This window comes from Mastacembelus armatus, chromosome 11, assembly GCF_900324485.2.
Source record: "Mastacembelus armatus chromosome 11, fMasArm1.2, whole genome shotgun sequence".
In the NCBI taxonomy this organism is placed as follows: Eukaryota; Metazoa; Chordata; class Actinopteri; order Synbranchiformes; family Mastacembelidae; genus Mastacembelus; species Mastacembelus armatus.
Window position 1 is genome coordinate 15,630,025 of NC_046643.1, and position 20,445 is coordinate 15,650,469.

The 20,445-nt window shown below is 38.8% G+C and overlaps 2 protein-coding genes across 3 annotated transcripts in view; one reads left to right on the forward strand and one right to left on the reverse strand.

Annotated features, from left to right (window-relative positions):
* The window catches only part of LOC113126205 (dolichyl-diphosphooligosaccharide--protein glycosyltransferase subunit STT3B), a 61,268-nt gene extending 46,308 nt beyond the window's left edge, over nucleotides 1–14,960 (forward strand). Inside the window, exons 8-16 of the mRNA XM_026300121.1 lie at nucleotides 3,052–3,100; nucleotides 3,773–3,927; nucleotides 5,159–5,370; nucleotides 6,842–7,029; nucleotides 7,792–7,963; nucleotides 8,487–8,660; nucleotides 9,081–9,194; nucleotides 11,115–11,321; nucleotides 11,891–14,960. Of these exons, the coding sequence (XP_026155906.1) occupies nucleotides 3,052–3,100; nucleotides 3,773–3,927; nucleotides 5,159–5,370; nucleotides 6,842–7,029; nucleotides 7,792–7,963; nucleotides 8,487–8,660; nucleotides 9,081–9,194; nucleotides 11,115–11,321; nucleotides 11,891–11,965 (1,346 nt within the window). The 3' untranslated portion in view covers nucleotides 11,966–14,960. The remainder of the gene's footprint in view (nucleotides 1–3,051; nucleotides 3,101–3,772; nucleotides 3,928–5,158; nucleotides 5,371–6,841; nucleotides 7,030–7,791; nucleotides 7,964–8,486; nucleotides 8,661–9,080; nucleotides 9,195–11,114; nucleotides 11,322–11,890) is intronic.
* Nucleotides 14,961–16,453: 1,493 nt separating this feature from the next.
* Nucleotides 16,454–20,445, reverse strand: part of osbpl10a (oxysterol binding protein-like 10a) — a 54,885-nt gene continuing 50,893 nt past the window's right edge. For both annotated transcript variants that reach the window (XM_026300052.2, XM_026300051.2), the window contains one exon: nucleotides 16,454–19,114. In XM_026300052.2, coding sequence (XP_026155837.1) covers nucleotides 19,070–19,114 — 45 coding nt within the window. In that variant the 3' untranslated portion in view covers nucleotides 16,454–19,069. The remainder of the gene's footprint in view (nucleotides 19,115–20,445) is intronic.

Below are 20,445 nucleotides of genomic sequence, written 5' to 3' on the forward strand. Positions count from 1 at the left end.
TGATTAAAAAATGTTCTATTTTCCTTTGTTTTGTTTCATTGTAAATAACATGTCTTCCAGTTTTAATCTGAAATATCAAAAATATTTGGCTTATCCCTTGGGCTTTGGAAATTTTCTATTTTGTGCCATTTCCTAATATTTTATAAACAAAATTCATTTACAACATTATCAAATAACAATTCATCTTTAATATTTCATTAGTTTTAGGCCTAATTATCACCACATGTAAGTAGGAAATGTAATGTTAAATTTGTGATGCACTGTTGTGTGGTAAAGCTGGTGAAGATGATTGGCTCATCTTCTAATAATCACATACAAATGTTTAAATGAAGCTTCCACCAGTGAAAAACTCTTAAACCTACGTCTTGTCCTCCTGGGTTTTATGATGGTGCAGTGTTGAGCATCTCTGTCAAGATCGCTCCCATATTTAATAGACTGTTGTACTCTGATGATCTTAAAAGAAGATTGTGTTTTCACCTCCATCTGTTTGTCTGTCTGTTAGCACAATATGTATGAAATTAGCTTGAATTTGGCTGGGGTTTGGTAGAAGAATTGCCTTTTGTTCAAGGATCAGTTGACTAGATTTTGATTGTGATCCAAATCTGGGATTTCAGCCATTTTAGATGTTTTCGTTTTTTGTGCCACAAGTTAGTGTGTTCATATACTATTCCCTGATAATGTAACCTCAAGGCCTTCCCAGTGGGCTGCTAATCAGTGCTTGGTTTGTCAGAAAATTAATCCTGAAAGGCCAGTGATAAATAAATCTAAACTCATATGAATCCAGCAGCATCACAAGCTGAAATGGTGGTGGTGAACTGTGTTGTATTGAGTGCCTTTTTGTGAACTTGTATATGTGCTCCTTTTGACTGGTCTGGTTATTGAGTTGCTGAAGTGTTTAGGTTTCAGATGGCAGACTCATCATATTAACCGATTTAAAGATCGGTCAATTTGCATTTACAGTGCTAACCATGTTTTTTGTGAAAGAATTTAGTGTACTAAAGCACACCACCATAAATGCCAGATTGAAACTTCTTTTTACATCACCACACTGGCTTTGCTTCCCTAATCTAATGGTGTGTTAGTTCAAGCAACAGTGTGTGTGTAAGCTGAGAGCTCGTGCACACCTTTTCTGCAGTGTCTGATGAACCTTACTAAGGAATGTGACTGTTGTTTTTTACCTTGATTAAGGTAGTAGATTTTACTTGCCCTAAGTCAAAATCTGACATTCTGTCACTCTGGACATTACATCCAGGACCTTTGCCCAGAGCAAAGAGATGGTGGTACGTTACATCTGCAGTATTATTGGCATCCTTAGATTGGTTGGCTGCCTGCTTTAGAACTGACTACCCACTCGGGGATAAAACAAATCCAGTCTTTTGAGGGTACTGGCTTCAATTGAACATCTAGTAAATGTAGTAATCTTTCAGGTATTTAAATTAAGCAGTGGGAGACACTGACTGTTGGGTGAAAAGCCAGTTTTGCAGCTAAACTGCAAAATCCTGCTTTGGTCTGTCAGACTTCATCTTTTTTTTCCCCTTCAGAGTAGAATGATGGTTTTCCTCAGTATCATGGACACAGACACAAGTATTGATTGGTCAATATAGTGTCATCCTTTCAAACAACTCTCAAAGTATCGTTTTCATCTCACTTTTACAGAATTCACGTCTTTTTCATGCCTTACCTTGGTTAGTGCTGTTTAGTTTCTGATGTTAATAAGTTAAACAAATGTTAAACAAATGTTGTTAAAGAAATTAGTCACAGAGCAACAAATATATATGTGTATATATTGATGAAAACGTATTAGCCCCATGTTTTAAGTATGAGGCTGAGGCAATTTGTTGGTGCTGCATGTTGAGCATGTCAGTGGCTGTCAGAGCTCCAAGGCAACACTTCAGAGCTGAAATGTATTCCAGATCAAAGCTTAACCAAAGACATTTGCATGAAGCCATAAAATGCCCTTTCCGTGCAGTTTAACTCACAGCTTAAATGGTTTCAGCTACATCTATAAACAAGTTAATTCCAGTAATTAAGCACAATCAATAGTATACATCTTCAGTATTGACACTTTCCCTTCTGAGATTTTTCTTGGTTTTGTGCCAGAGTTGTCAGAATATAGTCAGTGTGCTATATATGAATATACTTCAAAGCCCTGAAACCTGTTTTCTCAATTATGCTCTTTTTCTTGTGTCATTTCAACCAGAATATGAAGACATGAGGACGTTGCTTGATAATTTTGCCAGCAGTGTTTTTCAAACCTGATCTCACCATATCCGCACAGTCCTGATGAAGCAGATTATTAGCTGTGTTTTTGATTTTGGTTACATTCAATATTACTGGTTAAAACAGAACATTGTGTTTATTGTTGAAGACAAATTAAGATGTTCAGTATCTTTGGCAATTGAATTATTTATTTATTTATTTATTTTTGGTTGCTAGCAGCATTCTTACTGCATTTCTAGGCAGCAGAATTCAGGACCAGAACATTACATCATAGGGTTTATAGTGGTAAAAAACTTCACAGGTTGCCTTCATAAATAAAAACTTTATCTTGCTTGTGGCTTATTTAATCATAAATATGTATTGCTGTAGAGAAATACATCAGCTCAGAAACTATTTTCTGGGGCTTTAAATAAGTAGGTTTAAATTGCCACATCACATTCATCTAGTGTATTTCAATTTTGTTTAACAGTGAATAGTAAGGCTGGACTGTAGAAATCCCTTTTATTATCCTCAGGCGTTCTCTGCAACACATTTGCAGACCTGTAGGTCAGATATTGTTTACCGTTTTATTTATTCAGCTGTACAGTGGGTTGAGTTTGCCACTTTCAGTAATTACATTTTGTTGTAACAAAGTGAAACTATTTTAAAGTTGCTTTAATATATTTTACTAAGACTGACAAACTTTATCGTGCTTATCTTTCACACTAGATACATAAACTCCCTGAAATGAAAGTGAACAATTAACATTGTGGAAAACTTTTTACCCAACTTCAGCACCAAACTTTTTAGAAAGGAAGCATTTCATATTTTTTATTGATTGTCTTTTTCTAGGATACATTGCTCCGTGGAGTGGTCGTTTCTACTCTCTCTGGGACACCGGGTAAGCTCTGCTGACCTTCACACACTCTTTGTCAATGAAATGCTTGTTCAGTTTAGAGCATGTGTGTAGACAACTACAGTGTAAACCCCTTTGCACTGTCCCACGGGGGAAAACAGTACAGCACATGCTCCGTGTTGAACTCTTGTCTTACTTCCAAACAGCACCAGACATTCCGTGTTCTCCAATTGCACTACAATGTGTTTGATATTTCAGCACACCAAGTCAATTTACCCCCCGTCTGCTGACTGAAGCAGTATAGGCTGGTTTTTTTCCTTCTTCTTTTCCTTGGAGGTTGATACTAATTCCTTACTGTGCTGCGTGTTTTCACTATCCAGCTGTAATCACAATACACTTTAGAGAGAAACATTTAGAATAGTGCAGAAGGTGTTTTGTAAAACCCTACAATGAATAAAAAGAGAAAACAAAGATCAGAAACTAACAGCAGAAATGATCATCACTTGTCAGTGGTGTTAAATCTGTTCATATTTTACCATGAGCATGCCAGGGGGGTAAATTATCTGTTTTGCTCCCAATTCTGGAGTTAATCAGGAGGTTCTAATGTATAATTTGTCTCAGCACTCCCAATGTGCTCAACCCAACATGAATTACATCCTGTTTTTCTCTCCTGCCTCTTTTTGTTCTTTCTTTCACCCTCCCTCACTCTATCCACAGCTATGCTAAGATACACATCCCCATCATAGCATCGGTGTCAGAGCACCAGCCGACAACATGGGTCTCCTTCTTCTTTGACCTCCACATCCTGGTGTGCACCTTTCCGGCTGGCCTCTGGTTCTGCATCAAGAACATTAACGATGAGCGAGTGTTTGGTATAAACATTTCATTAAAATAACACCTAAAATGTTTTTGAAACCTGATTTCCACTATGCTGACAAAACCTACATGGAGGCGCTGAACATTATACCTTTAGTATGTTAGTATTGCCATTGTGCACACTTTAGCATGTTGACATGAACATCTAGCTCAAAATACTGCAGTACACCTCCCTGCAGCTAACACGGCATTAGACTTTTCTTCATTCAGTTTGGCAAAAGTAAAATTGCCGTAAACCTCAACCACCACTGCAAAACCCATTCAAAACTGAGACAGACTTAATGCGTTCAAGCTGCATATCATAAAAGCCTTGCTTTTTTTTTTTATATACATAGAGCCAAATATTTTCTAACACAGTTGCTCATCTTTTGTAGTGATTGTGTATCCAAGCCTTGAAGTGAATGTGTGACTTTCTCCACCAGAACGAGGAGTTCCTGAAATAACTCCTCCTGGTTTTCAAATCTATTGTCCTGAAGTACACCCCTGCTTCACTGCAGAAATATTATTTGTCAGTTTAACCAGGACAGTCCTTCAGTAATTGTTTTGTTGTTAGTATCATTTATCTGCTTTATTACCAGTGAGCAATAATTAACATGCAACATTTGCAAATGGTACTGTATATCAAAAGCCTAATAAAACACGTCTAGTGTAGTATAGTTACAAGGAGTTTTATCCTTGGATCTGAATGGAAATCCATTGGACCAGGACACAGTCCTGCATGTTTGGTGTCTCCTCTGTCTCCAGCAGTGTCCTCTCTGCTTTCAAATAGCCTGGAAGAAAAACATTGAGTGGATCTGAACTTTACATAACCACTCAAACAAAACTTTTACATTTACAGTGCAAGACAGCTTGCATCAAGGGCAGAGAACTTCTGAGTGCTAGAAATACAGTCCTTCATCAGTCATTCTGTTTCTCTCTCGAAGTTAATCAGCCAATTACAGCTATTGATTAGCCATGCACCTGTTGATCTGGGCTAAGACTTTTCAAGGGCAGAGAGCAGCTAGCACTCTCTCCATTTAAGGTGTGAGTTGTGCAGTGCTAACATGGACTGATAGTGCAGCGTTACTCTAACAACTCAATTTTTCTCTTTTTCATGTCTTTATCTCTCCCTCACACTCCCTGCCTAATTTCCTGTCTCTACTTAATGTTCACAGAGTCTTTCTCCTTGTCTGACCTTTGTGTGCTTTGTTTTCTCACCTGGCACCTTCTTTTTCTTCTGCCTTCCAGTGGCCCTGTACGCCATCAGTGCAGTCTATTTTGCCGGTGTGATGGTTCGTCTGATGCTGACACTGACTCCGGTAGTGTGCATGCTGTCAGCAGTGGCTTTCTCCAGTGTCTTTGAGCATTACATGGGAGATGACACAAAGAGAGAGAAACCCCCTGCTGAAGACAGCAGTGACGAGGATGACAAGAGGAATTCTGGGAACCTTTATGACAAGGTCAAGACAGGAAAGAATCATTGCACTTGCATTGTAATTATGTGATAATGTATCCTTAAGGAAATCGGCTGTTCACATATTGTTCTGTAGCACTCCATGTTGCCATGATCTTTACATTTTAACTACAAAATATCTTTATCAGTTTGTTTGTCAGCTTTTCTTCTCACTTGCCTCCAGTTTGGGTAAACAGTGAATCATCTGTGATTCAGCTACAACTGTTTGATGCCACTGCTATCATTTTGGTTTGGTGAATTCTAAACCGGCTGCTGTTTTCAGTTGTTACCTATTCCAGTCCATGTTGTAATCACATCGTGTCATGTGCTACCCCCATCTACCTTTTCTTTTAAAGGTGTAGCTAACATGCTATTGCAACATATTAAGTCTTGACACATTTAGTTTTTGACCAAGCCAGCAGAGTTTGTAATTTTTCTTGTGATGACAGTGCTGGGTACACATTCTAGCAGCTCTGCTCTGGCAGAAAAAGTGCAGTGATGCACCTTAGCTATACTTGGACGCTTTGCTGTTAATTCATGCTGGCTGTGTATTTTAAACAGACTTAAAATTAAAGCAGAGATGTGCCAACTGAGAAGACTTCTAGCTGATGAAAACAAAGCAGATTTCTAAACAAAAGGCTCTGCAAATGTTTTCAGCTGAAAAACCCATTCAATATTTGTTCTTGTCTTAAGTTTTGGACAAATATTGGATGTAAACAACATTAAAATACAGCTACGGAGGCCAGCTGGTCCATGAAAACTGTGTATCTCCAAATTTGGTGGTTGTGATTTTTTTCAGAATTTCTTGAGGATAAAGTTCAGTGGGAGGTGTGGCTTAAGAAGCTAAGAGACTTCTCCCACATACTAGGTCAAATAAACCTTTCAGCAACAGTGGATTACCTGAAAAGTTTAGTGTCACAAGTCTAACAGGGTTTTTCTCTTAGCTAATGAACAGTCAGCATTTTAGACAGTTTGGCAGACACTGGCATTTAAATTGTATAATGAACATTTTACACGGTACTTTTGTGTATTTCTTTTATCAGTACATTTATCTGATACCATCAACAAGGTTTCAACAGTCAGTTCTTTCTCACTTTCTGACAGACATCCGGTGTTATTTTTGTCTCATCTATATCTGTTGTTGCTCATGTTCAGCCATAGTTTGGGTGTTAGAGCAAATCATTGAAAATGCTGGTTAAAGAAGAATGTTCATATTGTGCAAATCCCCTGCTAACCTAAGTATTTACTTCATGTCTTTACAATTCTCTGCAGTTGCTCTAAATTAATATTAACCCATCACACTATTCATCTCACAGTCCTCAGTGAAAACATCTACAGACAGCAGAGAAAGCTTGAGGATGTTCTGAGATGCTTTGTTCAATTAGTTCATTCAATAATTTATATCCCTTAATAATTCATATTTCTGTAATGCTTCAGACTTTACTGTTGATCATAAGAGTGTTTATCTCCCCCTGCAGGCTGGGAAGGTACGCAAACATGTATCGGAGCAGGAGAAAGCAGAGGAGGGTTTGGGTCCAAACATCAAGTCCATCGTCACCATGTTAATGTTGATGCTGCTGATGATGTTCGCGGTCCACTGCACCTGGGTCACCAGCAATGCCTACTCTAGTCCCAGTGTGGTGCTTGCCTCTTATAACCATGACGGGTACAATTTTTACATGCACACATATTTTAGTTGTAATGTGTTACAGAATTTGAAACAATGACAAGGAGGGGAGCAAAGTCCCTAGTAATGGTTTATAATGCAGAAAGATGGATTGCAGCACCTTAAATGCAAATTAGCAGAGGGAGCACATGTATATTTGATAAGTTTGTGGTGATACTGATAAGTGAACCTATAAGTTTTAATATGATTGCTTAACTTTGGATTTCTAGGTCAGAGAAAATGTCGACCATCCCTGAATTAACAAAAAGATGATATATTATTCTCTCTGACATTCTTTGTAGGCATAATTATTCTCTTTCAGCAGCAGGCAGGAAATATTGAAGGCCAAAACTAAATGGCAGACACAAGTTCTCATAAATATATTAATGATATCACGGCAGTTGTCAGACAATGGTTTAGTTGTGCTAATGGGAGCAGCATAGCTGCCAGTCTGCTCTTCTCACACATATACACCCATGCAGTTGTGCAAAATCTGCACACACACTGACATAATATGATTACCATACCTACAGTTAATTGGCAGCCTGGCTTTATGTCTACTCCTGCTCCTCGAGGTAAATTTAGGACATGAACGTTCAAAGTGTGAGGTGTTTTTAAAACCTCAGTTTATTATGCATGAATGCTCTATTTTCAGCTGTTGCTGTTGCCCTTCTGATTCAGAGTCTTAACTGAAATATTAATAGCCTGCGAAGACATATGCTTGTCAACGCTGTTACCTATCAAATCCATTTTCCTTGTTAGGACACGTAACATCCTGGATGACTTTAGAGAGGCCTACTACTGGTTGAGACAGAATACAGACGAACATGCACGTGTCATGTCGTGGTGGGATTACGGTTACCAGATAGCCGGCATGGCCAACAGGACCACACTAGTAGATAATAACACTTGGAACAACAGTCATATAGCACTGGTGAGCCCTCAGTTTCTCTCCTGTCTGTCTTATCTCTCTTCTCCTTCTGTTTTTCGCTTGGATGCATGTAGAGACAAAGAAACAAATGAGTTCTTTTAGCAGCCGCTGGATGATTAGCAAGCTCTTCAGTGAGTTTAACGTAATTGCCACATTGTATGAAAACACTCTTTCCAACAAACCAGATAAGCTTGTTTGTTTAAACTTTTCCCATTGAATTTACACTGTAGGGGTATTTCAGTTAATTGCTGTCAGATTCTGTGGGTTTGATTTATTGTTTTCTCTCTGCTGCCAAATGTAGAGCAATGTTTTTGTCTTTTACTTAAAGCCCCCTAGCTCTCTCTTGATTTCTACCTGAAGCCCGCTGTCTCTTCATCTGTCTACAGGAAATGTAATTACAGTGAATGCATGATAGATCTGTGTTTAATAGTTCCTGTCTTTATTACTGCTGTGTTGATGCACATGCCTTGTGACACAGGAAACCCCAATTAAAGTATAACTCCTGACTTTTCACTCCTGTGTTTAGGTGGGAAAAGCCATGTCGTCCAATGAGAGTGCAGCCTACAAAATCATGAGGTCACTGGATGTGGACTACGTGCTGATCATCTTTGGAGGTGTAATCGGCTACTCTGGTGATGATATAAACAAGTTCCTGTGGATGGTGAGGATAGCAGAGGGAGAGCATCCCAAGGACATTAGGGTGAGTGTGAGACAGCAGAAGCTGCTGCTGCCTGTCGCTGCAGCTGTTCACTAAGAAATTGTGCAGCAAGCACCTACACAACAGTGAAATCAATGTTTGCTAATCAGCCTTACACTCCTTACTCTTAAATTTCTTATGTTCAAGGACCAGACTGATGTTTGCACACATTCATAGCTTAGAAGACTGACTATTTATTTTTGCCTTCATGACATGTTATTTATGTCTTTGAGTCACTTATGGAACAGAAAAAATTGCTGCATGGAAATGCCAAATTCAGATTTTTAAGGTCAAGGCTGGTTTTTTTTTGTTTGTTTTTTAATTTAATTTTTACCCATTGACAACCTCATCCAGTCAGTCACTGAATTTTTTTTTTCTACCTGTTTCTAGGTCTCACTTTCCTCTTTTTCTCCCTTTGTTCAGGAGAGTGACTACTTTACCCCTCAGGGAGAGTTCAGGGTGGACAAGGCTGGTTCACCAACTCTGCTCAACTGTCTCATGTACAAGATGTCTTATTATCGATTTGGTGAAATGCAGGTGAGGATGGGATAAGTTGCAACTAAAGGCTATTTTCATTCTGAGGTCTGGTGTCTGGTCTGATACTGTACATTTATGCCGGTCTTTGATGATATTTTCCATCCCTTTGTGAGTAAAGGTCAGGGCTGGAGAGAGGCTCTCCACTGAAATTTTCTGGGGTTAAGATCCACTGCACAGGTACAAATGAGTTCCAGCTCTCTGCCAAGATCAGAAAGTAACAAGCAGCTGCCATCACCAAAAAAGAATAAAATGGTACTGCTACTAAATTTTGTGCAGCTTTTCCAGAGAGTAATGTACAGCTGGCACCACCAAAGGTAAAACATGTTGCTACTGTGTCTTAAAAGCAGAGCTGACTGACAGACAGAAAGAAAGGGATTGAAGCCTTGAGGATCTCCTGAGGTTTGGAAAAGGAGATTGGAGGAAGGAAGAGATGGATGAGGAATTTGAAGGATTGGCAGAGGCTTTGAAATATGTCTAGGCTACTTCTGGCAGGTAGCAGAGGAGAAATGAGAGGGATGCCTCTTGCCAGGTGCTTACATTCCTGCTGTAGATGTGGCCGTGCCAACAGCTCAGCAGAGACAGGAGCATCAAGGCAGCCACAGACAGACAGCCAAAGCTCTGTACAGCTCACAGCAATGTTTTGGGACAAAGAGATGGAGAGACTGAGGCACACAAGGAGACACAGGCCAGGAGGGAGTGAACCTAGTGAGGGAAGAAAGAAAGCGTTGGGAGTGGGGGAGTAGATTAGGTTCAGGGAAACAGAATGTGACAATGGGAGCCAGAGGCTTAGAAGACACCTGGACAAAGACAATACTAAAGAAACAGCTGGGAGTAAATCATAATACAGGATAGTTCAGGTTACAGTTTGTAGTGTGGAGTGTAGATAAAAAGGTAATACTAACACTGCACAAAATCAGCCTATGTCCCCAAACACCTACACGTGTAATTTTTGTAGAGTTGAAAGATAGAAGATAGATTGAAAGAGAGTTGAAAATGATACTAAACGTGTGTCAAAATACTAAACATTTGTGGTTAATAATAATAAAATATTTAATTCTCTGTGGCCACTGAAGCAACTTAAAGGCATATTGGAGAAACTGTAAAAATGGAAACTGAAAAAAGGAAGAAATAATAAAAATACAGAGAAGGCAGATTGGGTGTGTAGCTTTTAGAAAAGAGGTGATAAGTAGGAGGAGCAGTCAAGGGCTTTTAGAGCACAAGAGATACAAGAGGGTGTAAGTGGCTTGTGCTAAATGTAATTGTTGCCAAAGGGCAGATGCTGTGCTTTAATGAAAGTGCTATCAAACTTTTTGTTTTTCTTTTATAATTGTTTTTAAACTGTTTGTCCTTGTCTTCATCTGTTCAGCACTGTTTAAATTAGAAAAAATTGCTGTGGGCTGAGATGAAATTGGAATGACGCACAATTTCAGTTGTCTTTGTGAGACACTTACCACAATGTTTCCCTACTTTTTCACTTCTCTTTAAAGAAATAGTTGTACTGTGCTTGTTATGAGTTAAAATAGAAAATTGATACCACTCTCACTTGATAAATATGAAGCCTCAGCTAATAGTTTTGTTTAGCTTAGCATAAACACTGGCAACAGGCAGTTTTAGATATTTCCTGTGTATCTTTTCAACATGCACTCAATCCTCTCATCTCTGTCTGCAAATAGTTTTAGTTCCCAAAAATGATCAACTGATACACTAAGTTCTTAAAGTATTGAATTCAGATTTCTTGATGAAATGTCTTAGAGGGTACAAAAGTATCACATTTCATTTCAAAAATCATTTTGTTTTGTTGTGTGTGCCATATTCATTAAAGATGTCTTAACATGACTGCCGAAACCCTGCATGTCCCATTTTACCAGACCCACCACTAGCTGGTAGCGAATTAGTCAAATAACCTTTCCTGTTTCCCAGCTGGACTTCCGGACACCACCTGGCTTCGACCGGACACGTAATGCAGAGATCGGCAACAAGGACATCAAGTTCAAGCACCTGGAAGAGGCTTTCACTTCCGAACACTGGCTAGTCAGGATCTACAAGGTGAAGAACCTGGACAACAGGGAGCCACTGGGCCACAAGCTCCGCAGTGTAGTACCCAAGCAGAAGTACACCTCCAAAAAGGTAGCATGAAAGATCCTGTGAAGATTTTTTTTTTTTTTTTTTTTTTAAATAAAAGAATGATGGTTATTCATTTTGCCTCCAGGTTTAGAGAGAGTCATTTATTTTTAGAGGTGAAGGGAAAGTGCACCCAAAAGAGTCTTCATAAAGTAGATTTATTATTTACTTATTATTATTGACTATTTTTGTTCAACACCCACCTGCTGGCTTGTCTGTGCTGACTGTCTTAGCTCCACATTATGGACTGTGGGCTATTTTATTTACTGGATTTTCTCTGGGAAAAGGCAGAAAACTTCTTTTGTAATAAATATTATAGACTAGAACTGGTTTAGTGAGGTTTCTCTTAGTTATGGTCTTATGATAATACATCACTCTGAAACTTAAAATTTTAAAAACACTCCCGTACATGCAGCATGGATGTTTATAGCACAGCATATAATAGTTCTCAAAGTCATCAGTTGTTATGGCACTTTGAATTTGTCTAATCATTTATCATCGTCACAGTCAGAGGGTTCTGTTTGATGAGACAAAAGATGTTTAGATACACGCATGTTTTTCTTTCCTCTAACCAGACTGCCAAGAGGAAGCGAGGGCACATCAAGAACAAGCTCGTCCTGAGGAAAGGCAAGAAACTACAAAAAAAATAATGGTCATGATGAACTCAAGGAAAGCAAACAAATGCGAAGAAACCTCTAACAACCAATGAAGAAGAACACAGTGGCCATTTATCTGGCATTTGGTCTCAAGCGCTTCACATTAGAGCGCCCCGTGTGTTGAGGAAGGTGAAGTGTTATATCTGGCTAGCTCCAGAGCTGTTGTCCGTTTTATCCTGAGGACCTTTGTCTTGCTTTTTTCTCTCCTGTTGTTGTTTTCAGTTTTGTTTTGTTTTTTTGTTGTTTTTTTTACTTTGTACTTGAATGTGTGGAAAGGCATAGGGCTGCTCTACTTGGTTTGGCATCAGTTACTTTTTGTGGTACATTAACTGCTTATCAGTATGGTGATCGGGTGAAGGGGGAAATGAGAGAAAGCTAGTAACATTTGCACCAAAGACCCATTGACCTTTCTCCATGGCACATGTGAACTCATTACTGAGAGTGAGGTAGCGCAGGAGTTAAAGCTGAGGGCTTTGTTCCTGACACGTGTACAGAAGACAGTATGCGGTATGGAGGAACGTCACCACCTAGACAAAGCTCCTCTGTAATGTTAACCTTTTTATCATCTCCTTGATGTCTGCCTGGCTCCCTGACCCTTCTTTTTCAACAAATTCTTTAGAAAAACATTGGCCTGATGTGTAAATATGTTATGTAAAGAAAATGTCTAAAAGGATGATAATATATTGGATTATTGTGGTGGTTTTTAAATATGCAGTTTTTGTTTTTCTCAGTTTCTTTATGTAATTGATTTGGGGTCTTTTTTGTATGACAGAAAATAGAACAGTGAATGCAATAATTCTTGTACTGAGGGGCTTGAGATTTATTGAGAGAATGAATGTGAATTTTTACGAAGTTTCCCCCACTCCACTTTTTCGTAAATCATGTAGATTGTACATTTCTGCTGCTAAGGTTTTAAAGACGGAAGAAAGCAACTGTGTGTAAAAAGTAGTGATAATAAATTAGGCCTCCCTTCCTGTGGAGGGAGCTCTCTAGTTCAGTGAGCAAAGCCTAGTGCCTCATTGCTGGTCATCACCTCATTAATTTGTGGCGGGCTACCTTGTCAGCATTTTCTTTGGCTTATGTATCAATGCAGCAGGTTGGGTACTTCGACCAGACTGAGGCTTTGGAAACTGGAAATTTTTACAATGTCTAAATAGACAGTTATGTGAAGGGGGTTAAGTAGGTACAAAGGCACTGATAAAATACAAAAATATGTGTTAGTGTGTTGAGGAAAGGTAAGAACTTCTTTAAGAGCTCTGTCCCAAATACCATATTTCATACAAGCCCCAAAATGTATTGAGGTTGCTGTTATTTCATACTCCAGTACCATTTTAGAATTAACCATTCCCAAATGTGTCATTAAGCGTCGGGGTTGCAACTGACATTTTAATCAATGAGTCGTTTATAAAATCCACCCCGAAGTCCAGATGTTGCAGTGTTAGTAATATAAAACAAGGAACAGAGAAGAAAATCAATTAAAACAGATTTTGATTAAAGGGTCACTCCACCAAAGTGTCACTGCTCCACAGGGTTAGTGGATTAAACAAGAGGCAAGTTAAGAAGAAAAGAGCCATCAAAGTTAAAATTTGTCTTGTTGAATATGTTGAATCCTACATTTCCCATAAATACAGCTGAGTAGCACAGCTCCATGTCTGGGAAACATCCACATCTTTCAGACGCCTCACTTGGTGGCGCAGGTGTTCTGTCTGAAGATGTTACGTGTCTGTTCCGTCTGTCTCTGTCAGAAATTTTTAGTCTCAAGTTCAGTTGCTTCATGTGTGAAATTGGTGGAGTGATGCTTTAATATTCCCTTTAATTACTAATATTCATATTAACTATGTCCTTTCTTTCTGGGACATATTTCTTTTGTAAGCATATTGGATTAATTAGAAATGCACTGGTAATGGATCATTTCAGAATTTGCGCCAGGAAAACATTCCAGAAGACTACTACCTTAGCATATAACATACAGTTGGTTATTTCAGTAGGTTGTAGTCGGTACTTGCTATTTAATAATCATTTGGTCACTAACTTGTCATAGTAAAAAGAATAATGACGATGATATCACAACATCCCAAAGTTCATCTTGACATATTCTAATTGCTTGTTTTCAGCCGACCAAGAGTCCAAATATCATTTATTTTAAACGACTAAAAAAAGAAGCAAAAATTCCCATATTAAAACAGGCTATCAGTGTTTTTTTATCTATCTTCTTTTAAAAATGACTGACAATTAAGGAATAATTATAGTAGTTTCCAACTTATTCTTATTTTTCAGTTGATTAATGGGCTAGTCTCTTCCGCTCTGGGATAGAGTATGTGATTGGGACACAGCTCTAGTCAGGCTTCCTACCGGCACTGCACTGTTGTTTGGGTCACACGCCATGTCCTAACACTAGAGGAGGTTCTGTATGTGCACTCATCAGTAACTTTTTACATTTTTTTTTTTTTTTCAACTAATAAGTGACACATCAAATGACTAACACGTCATACAGTTGTTGTTCTTTTGTCACATCTCACAGAAAATGACTTTTATTAGTATCATCTGATTATTTTTTTTCTTTATACTTTTTACAAACCTGAATCGCTTTGTTCTCTTTGCTTTTGATCTCTTCTGTAACTGTGTCACCTTTCAGGCTTCAGACCTTCGACACAAGGCCACATTGTTATTCAATACAACACCTGGATCTGTCACGTTCTTTTGATTTCTCATTTATCAAGGGAGGAGAGAGTTCAGACTAAGCCTTAATGTGGTGTATGGTTTGCCCTCTTCATTTGTTCATTTTGTGTTCATTTTTTTCAAATTTGAGAATGGTGGGACACTTCTTTCTCTGCTAAGTTTACTTATTTCTTAGTAGCTCGGTGCCGCCTGTCCCAACAGTTTTCTTTCTTGAACACAGGCCCCTTCCTGCTTGTCTCTGCTCACCTTTAAAGTTTACATTTTTACATTGTTCTGTTCAGGCATCTTTAAATATACACTTAAATGAAAATGCGTGTAAGCTGTTGTTATTGTTGTGCCTCCTACTTTCCTACAACTTTAAATCAGTGTTATTCAGACAGCAGTGTGCATTTACATTTTTCCTATGCAGATTTTTTTTTTTTTTTTTTTAAACCTAGGTGAACACAGCGTTAACCACTTGATGGCAGCATTAGCCTCTGGATGAAGACATGTACTTCTGAATCTGCATCTGTATGTATAAATAATGACCTAATTCACACACTGGTGAGGATGGTTGGTGGTGGGTTTGAGAAGCATCCCTGTTAATGTAAGGTCACTGGGTGAAATCTCTTGGTGTTGGGATGGGAGGGAGATGTAAAGCTTTCCCTCAACAGATAGAAATTCCCAGTGTTACTTCACTTGATCTTGAGCAAGACACCCTGAAAGCCTGAGCAGCATTACTTGGTTTCGTGAAAGGTAGTACTTACACATACATTATGCAAATCAGCACACAACATGCTTGGCAACCCCTGAATAAAACATATTGTAGAACAAAATTAAAGCTGGTAGCATAAACTGCCAGGTCTTTGCTATTGTATATGACCAAAAAATGCAATGTTTTTACATTTTGTAGATAAAACCAGTGAACATTAGATTTTTTCTTTTTTTTTGTTTGTTTTGGGAATTAAAATTAATGAATAGTTGCAGAATAAGTTCTTTCAAATATTAAATTGCTACAGGATTGAAAATTATTTTAATTGGTTAGTCTGTCCATCCATTTTCTGCTCCTGGTCATAGTAATTGATTCATTTTAGCTGTTATACACAGCTGGGAAGTGTGAGCGACTTCATATCATGCCCAGTGATTTTCCATAATTTTTTTTGACACTGTGACTGGCAATTAATTTTAATTTTATGTGATATTAAAAAGGTCCTAAAATGTTGTAATTGTAAATGTGCTAGTCCTCGGCCTGTACTTAGGTTCATCTGTGCTTTCAGCTTTAAGCTTTAAGCTAATTTGCAGTGATGGCAGAAGTATTGAGCATATTTCCTACAGTAAAAGTAGCAATACAATAAGTTGAAGTTGTACATTTGAAATCTTAAATAAAAATATATGAGATATATGAGCCTTAGCAGGGAAATACATGTGTACTGTGTCTAAAGAAAAAATATTCATTATGCCAAAATATCTATTGAGTGAGCCTATGGCTGCCATGGCATACTTGGTAGAACAAAATGACCTAACTTGCCTCCTGTGCATTACTGTGGAGTGAAGGATGAGTATTTATTACTTACATGCAGGACATTTTGTAAATTTGCACATTCATGACATCATGAGAGGATATAACTTAAAAAAGGTAAAAGGTCTTTATTGATGGACGGTTGATCCAGAGTGTCTAGTGAAGTGGTTCTGCATTAAAAAAAAAAAACAGCTTGTAAGTTTAACGGAAGGTGGGTATCATAAAGCAGTAACAGTGGATTAAACAACTGAAAGGTCAAGATATATGAGATGTCCTTTCATGACAAAAAATAACATAAGGCCATATTTATTGTTAATTACTCTCGTTTAATCTCTGCTTTACTTTGTTTAGGAAAGCCATTCAATATAGAAATCAGCAATATAATTTGTCAAATGCGCACTCTGAAAATGGGGCTACTACAGTTGGATGATGAAATGCAATTCCTTTTCTGTCCAACAGGCTGGTTACCCCAGTCCTAAGTGATTGACAGTCTGGTAGATTTTCATCTCATCTTCACAGAGGGAAACTTCAGCAACCCCCAGATGTGAGAAACGTGGCAGTGTGTTTCTGCGAGCCTCCTCGTCCACATCCATCACCACAGACGACTTTCCAGAGGCACCAGCCAGAACGGTGTAACAAAATAAAAAGGTACAACACAAAAAGCATGCGTAGTAGCAAACAGTATAAGATGGGAAAGTAGCATATGATTAAAATGTGCCTAGATACATTCATAGTGCAGACAAAACAATCAGGACCTTTGTAGTAGCTCATTGTAATATTGTGTAATATATTACACTGTGTAATATTATATACTTGCACAAAATACTTTGTGGTACATTTATTCATTGAAGTTTTGAAAAGGTGTGTTTAGTTCCCATAAAGCTCTGACTGGTAAAAGTCAGACACTGATCAGCCACAGCATTAAAACCATTGGCAGAAGAAATGATCATTGACTATCTCATTATAATGACTCTAATCTATTAAGGGCTGGGATATATTCAGCAGCAAGTGAACAGTCAGTTCTTGAAGTCGACGCAGGGATAATGGCAAAGTATTAGAATATGAGTGAGTCTGGTCAGAGCATCTCTATAACAGCAGATGTTTGGGGTCCAAGGAAGGTCAACCAGTGACCAGGGGACATGTTTATAGGTGTCCAAGGCTCAGTGATGTGTGGGGGGAGCAAAGGATAACCTGTCTTTGCAACTCTGCAAAAATGGTTCAGGAATGATTACAGGAACATAAAGAATTTGGCTACTGAATTGCCCAATTAACCAGCCGCTGGCTCCAAAGAGTCCTGGCTCCCATTGAAAAAAATGGGAGCTTTTTTTTTTTTTTTTTTTTTTGTAACACAAGATATTAAGATACATAACTGACCAATCAGGTGCCTTCTTTCGTCCACGTCGTCTCGTTACACTCCTACGTTGGGATGATTGACAGGTTGCTTTAGCCGTACACAGATTGACGACCCCTGCTATTTTCTATGTAGAATTAATTGTCCATAACAGATATTGATATTTAGCCTTAGGCTAACCCCGTGGCTAAGGCCACATCAGATTATAGCGGTCGTAGCTTTAGCCGCTTTCCCCTGGGGGCGTGTACGTTCAACAAGCTCGCTGTTGATTGGCTTATTGCTTTTTGTAATTGTAACTGAAAAATAGTCCCCTCAAAATTTCCCACAATGCATTGTAAAAAGTAGTGAGCAGTGATGACGGGAGGAATAGACCGTCATGCATTGCGTGGATGAAAAACTGACTTAAATGCCCGAGTTATAAGAAGCTATATAGTGACTGGGGGGTCAGGGGTTAGGGGTCACCTAACCCTAACCAGCCATTATATCACTACACGGGCAGAATAGACCGTCATGCATTGCGTATATGAAAAAATGACGGAAACGCCCACAATGTAGAATCAAGATTGTAGCTGAAAATTACGAAGAGATGGTTGCGTTATAGCTTTTATACCTTTTAAGAAAACAGTCGGGGTGAGATAAATGAATTTTTACCACCAAATTATTAAAATAATAAAAATAACTTGAGTTTGAAACAGAAAGTGACGTGTACATTGCGCGGGGGCCCGTGCTACGTCATAATCGGCAACCGAAAAAAAAGTAGTGGTCGAGTGTCCGAAACTGTTAACTAATTAGGTAATTGAAAGTACTATATAGTGGGTAAGGGGTCAGGGTGGACATTGGGACACAACCTTGGTTTGATTCTCCCGGTGCATATCCTATGTGTGACGTCACAGCGTATAGGCCCACCCCCTATACACCGTCAATGGAGGTCCAATCTCAAAACCTAGAGGCCTTAATTGTGTGTTAAGGTGTGTTTGTCATTTTCAGAGAATCGTGGCACCTGTGCCTCAACGGATCAGAGCCGTTTTGGCTGCATGATGGGAACATACACAGTATTAGGCAGGTGGTTTTAACATTGTGGCTGATCAGAGGAAAAGAGTAAATTTATTTCCGTGGTAAAAGTACTTTATTAACAACTCATTTACAGCTCCAGTATCGTGTGTTACATGGAATTTGATTCATTCTAACGCTGCATGAAAAACAAAAAGCTTTGAACCAAACCTCGAGAAAACATTTTGATCATTTAAAAAAAGTAAAACACCAGTGAAGAACTTCATTACTCTGTATGTGCAAAAAAAGGCCTTGGTAAGGTGAAAAATAGAAATACTCTACTCTGAATAGTAATACTATTAACTGTGTATAAAAATGTACCCCCCCCCCCTCAAGTCCCAAACCCTTTCTTGGTATTATCAGTGGAGATCCCTTTGGCACCTTTCATGTTTCCTGTTTCTGTCGCGCTGAGTCTGTATCTCAGGTCTGTGGAGGACAGAGCTCCTGACGTTTGACCTCCTGATCGTGGTCCTCAGTACGGAGACAGAGGATTGTCCATGAGGAGAGTGTTGCTCTGCTATCAGTTGGACTTCCACAGTGGGTTGTTGTAGATCCAACCATCCCCCTACACATGAGGTAAGAAAATTACCAAAAGTGGCACCAATTTACAATATAAAGTATAAAATCCTCACTTTCCTTTTTGGGATCAGTAAGGTTTATCTCATCTACTCTGTCTGAATTTATGGTGCAGAAGTTAAAATGCTTCAGAACCTGCCTCACCATCACCAGCTTTAAGATTTGCTCAGTATTACAGTAATTTGGTGATAGTTATCGGTACGTTGCCTGACAAGGTCAAACATGCCACAACGGCCAAAACACATGCAAGAGAGAAAACAAACGCACTACATGTCTCTCTCTGTAAAACGTAGCCAAACTTTGTTCATAGCATCCCTCAGTTCAGGGTCCCCCCTACAGGCCTGGTGCACTTCCATTGCAGCACATTTGCCCTTGTCGGCCACCGTAACTTCCAGTACATAAATAGTAAGAACTTCAGATCTAACTCACTGTGCCCAGTGTTCCACAATGTGACGAAATACAGGCTGAAAACAGAGCCCAGGCCTCAGCACAGTGTAACTCATTATATCCATGGCAACATTATGTTTGCTGTACATCTGTTCACACAACTGAAGAGTTTTGCTGACATTTTCCAAAATCCTGTTTTTAAAAAGAAAACTTGATGTATGACCATGTCTTTATTACATTCATATAATTGGCTCTATAGAGAGGAGACTTAAGCCAGGTAGCACCATAATGCTTCTGTTTACACAAACAGTCACGATTCATAACCAATGAAACCCTGAGATTCTGATCTCTGGATTTGGCCATTTTGAGGAAACATTAAAAATCTTCCCATGTGTAAACAGAAGCATTTACAAGAAACTGGAAGCATAATGTTGCCATAGATACAGTGAGTTACAAAACAGGCTTCGGTTTGGCCTCATTTTTCAACCTATTTTTGTTTGGAACATTAAAAACAACAGTTTAGCCATTAACATTTTTAGCTATGGACCATTGGAAGTGCTGACAACTATCACTGAGTTACTTTGGTACTGAAGTAAAAACCTGGTGATTCTTACACAAGTTCTCAAGCCTTCCAAGTCCTGCACCTTTAGTTTGTTGTAATTGTGTTATCTGGTAATTATGAAGTAGTTGTGTGCTTCCAGAGACAGGGAGGCTTCAAAATAAGCCCAAATCCATAATACAGTAAATAGTCTATATGTCATGGTTTACAGTTTCAGCAGTTAGTTATCAAAAACCAAATGGGCCATGATTTGTCTGTTTTCCCTGCCAATCTGTTTTATAGCTCCAAACAGCACTCAGTGTATTGTTATGAACAGCGCTCCATGCTCCTGCACACAGGGGCGTTCTGCAGTTGGTGCTTGTAAATGCCACTCT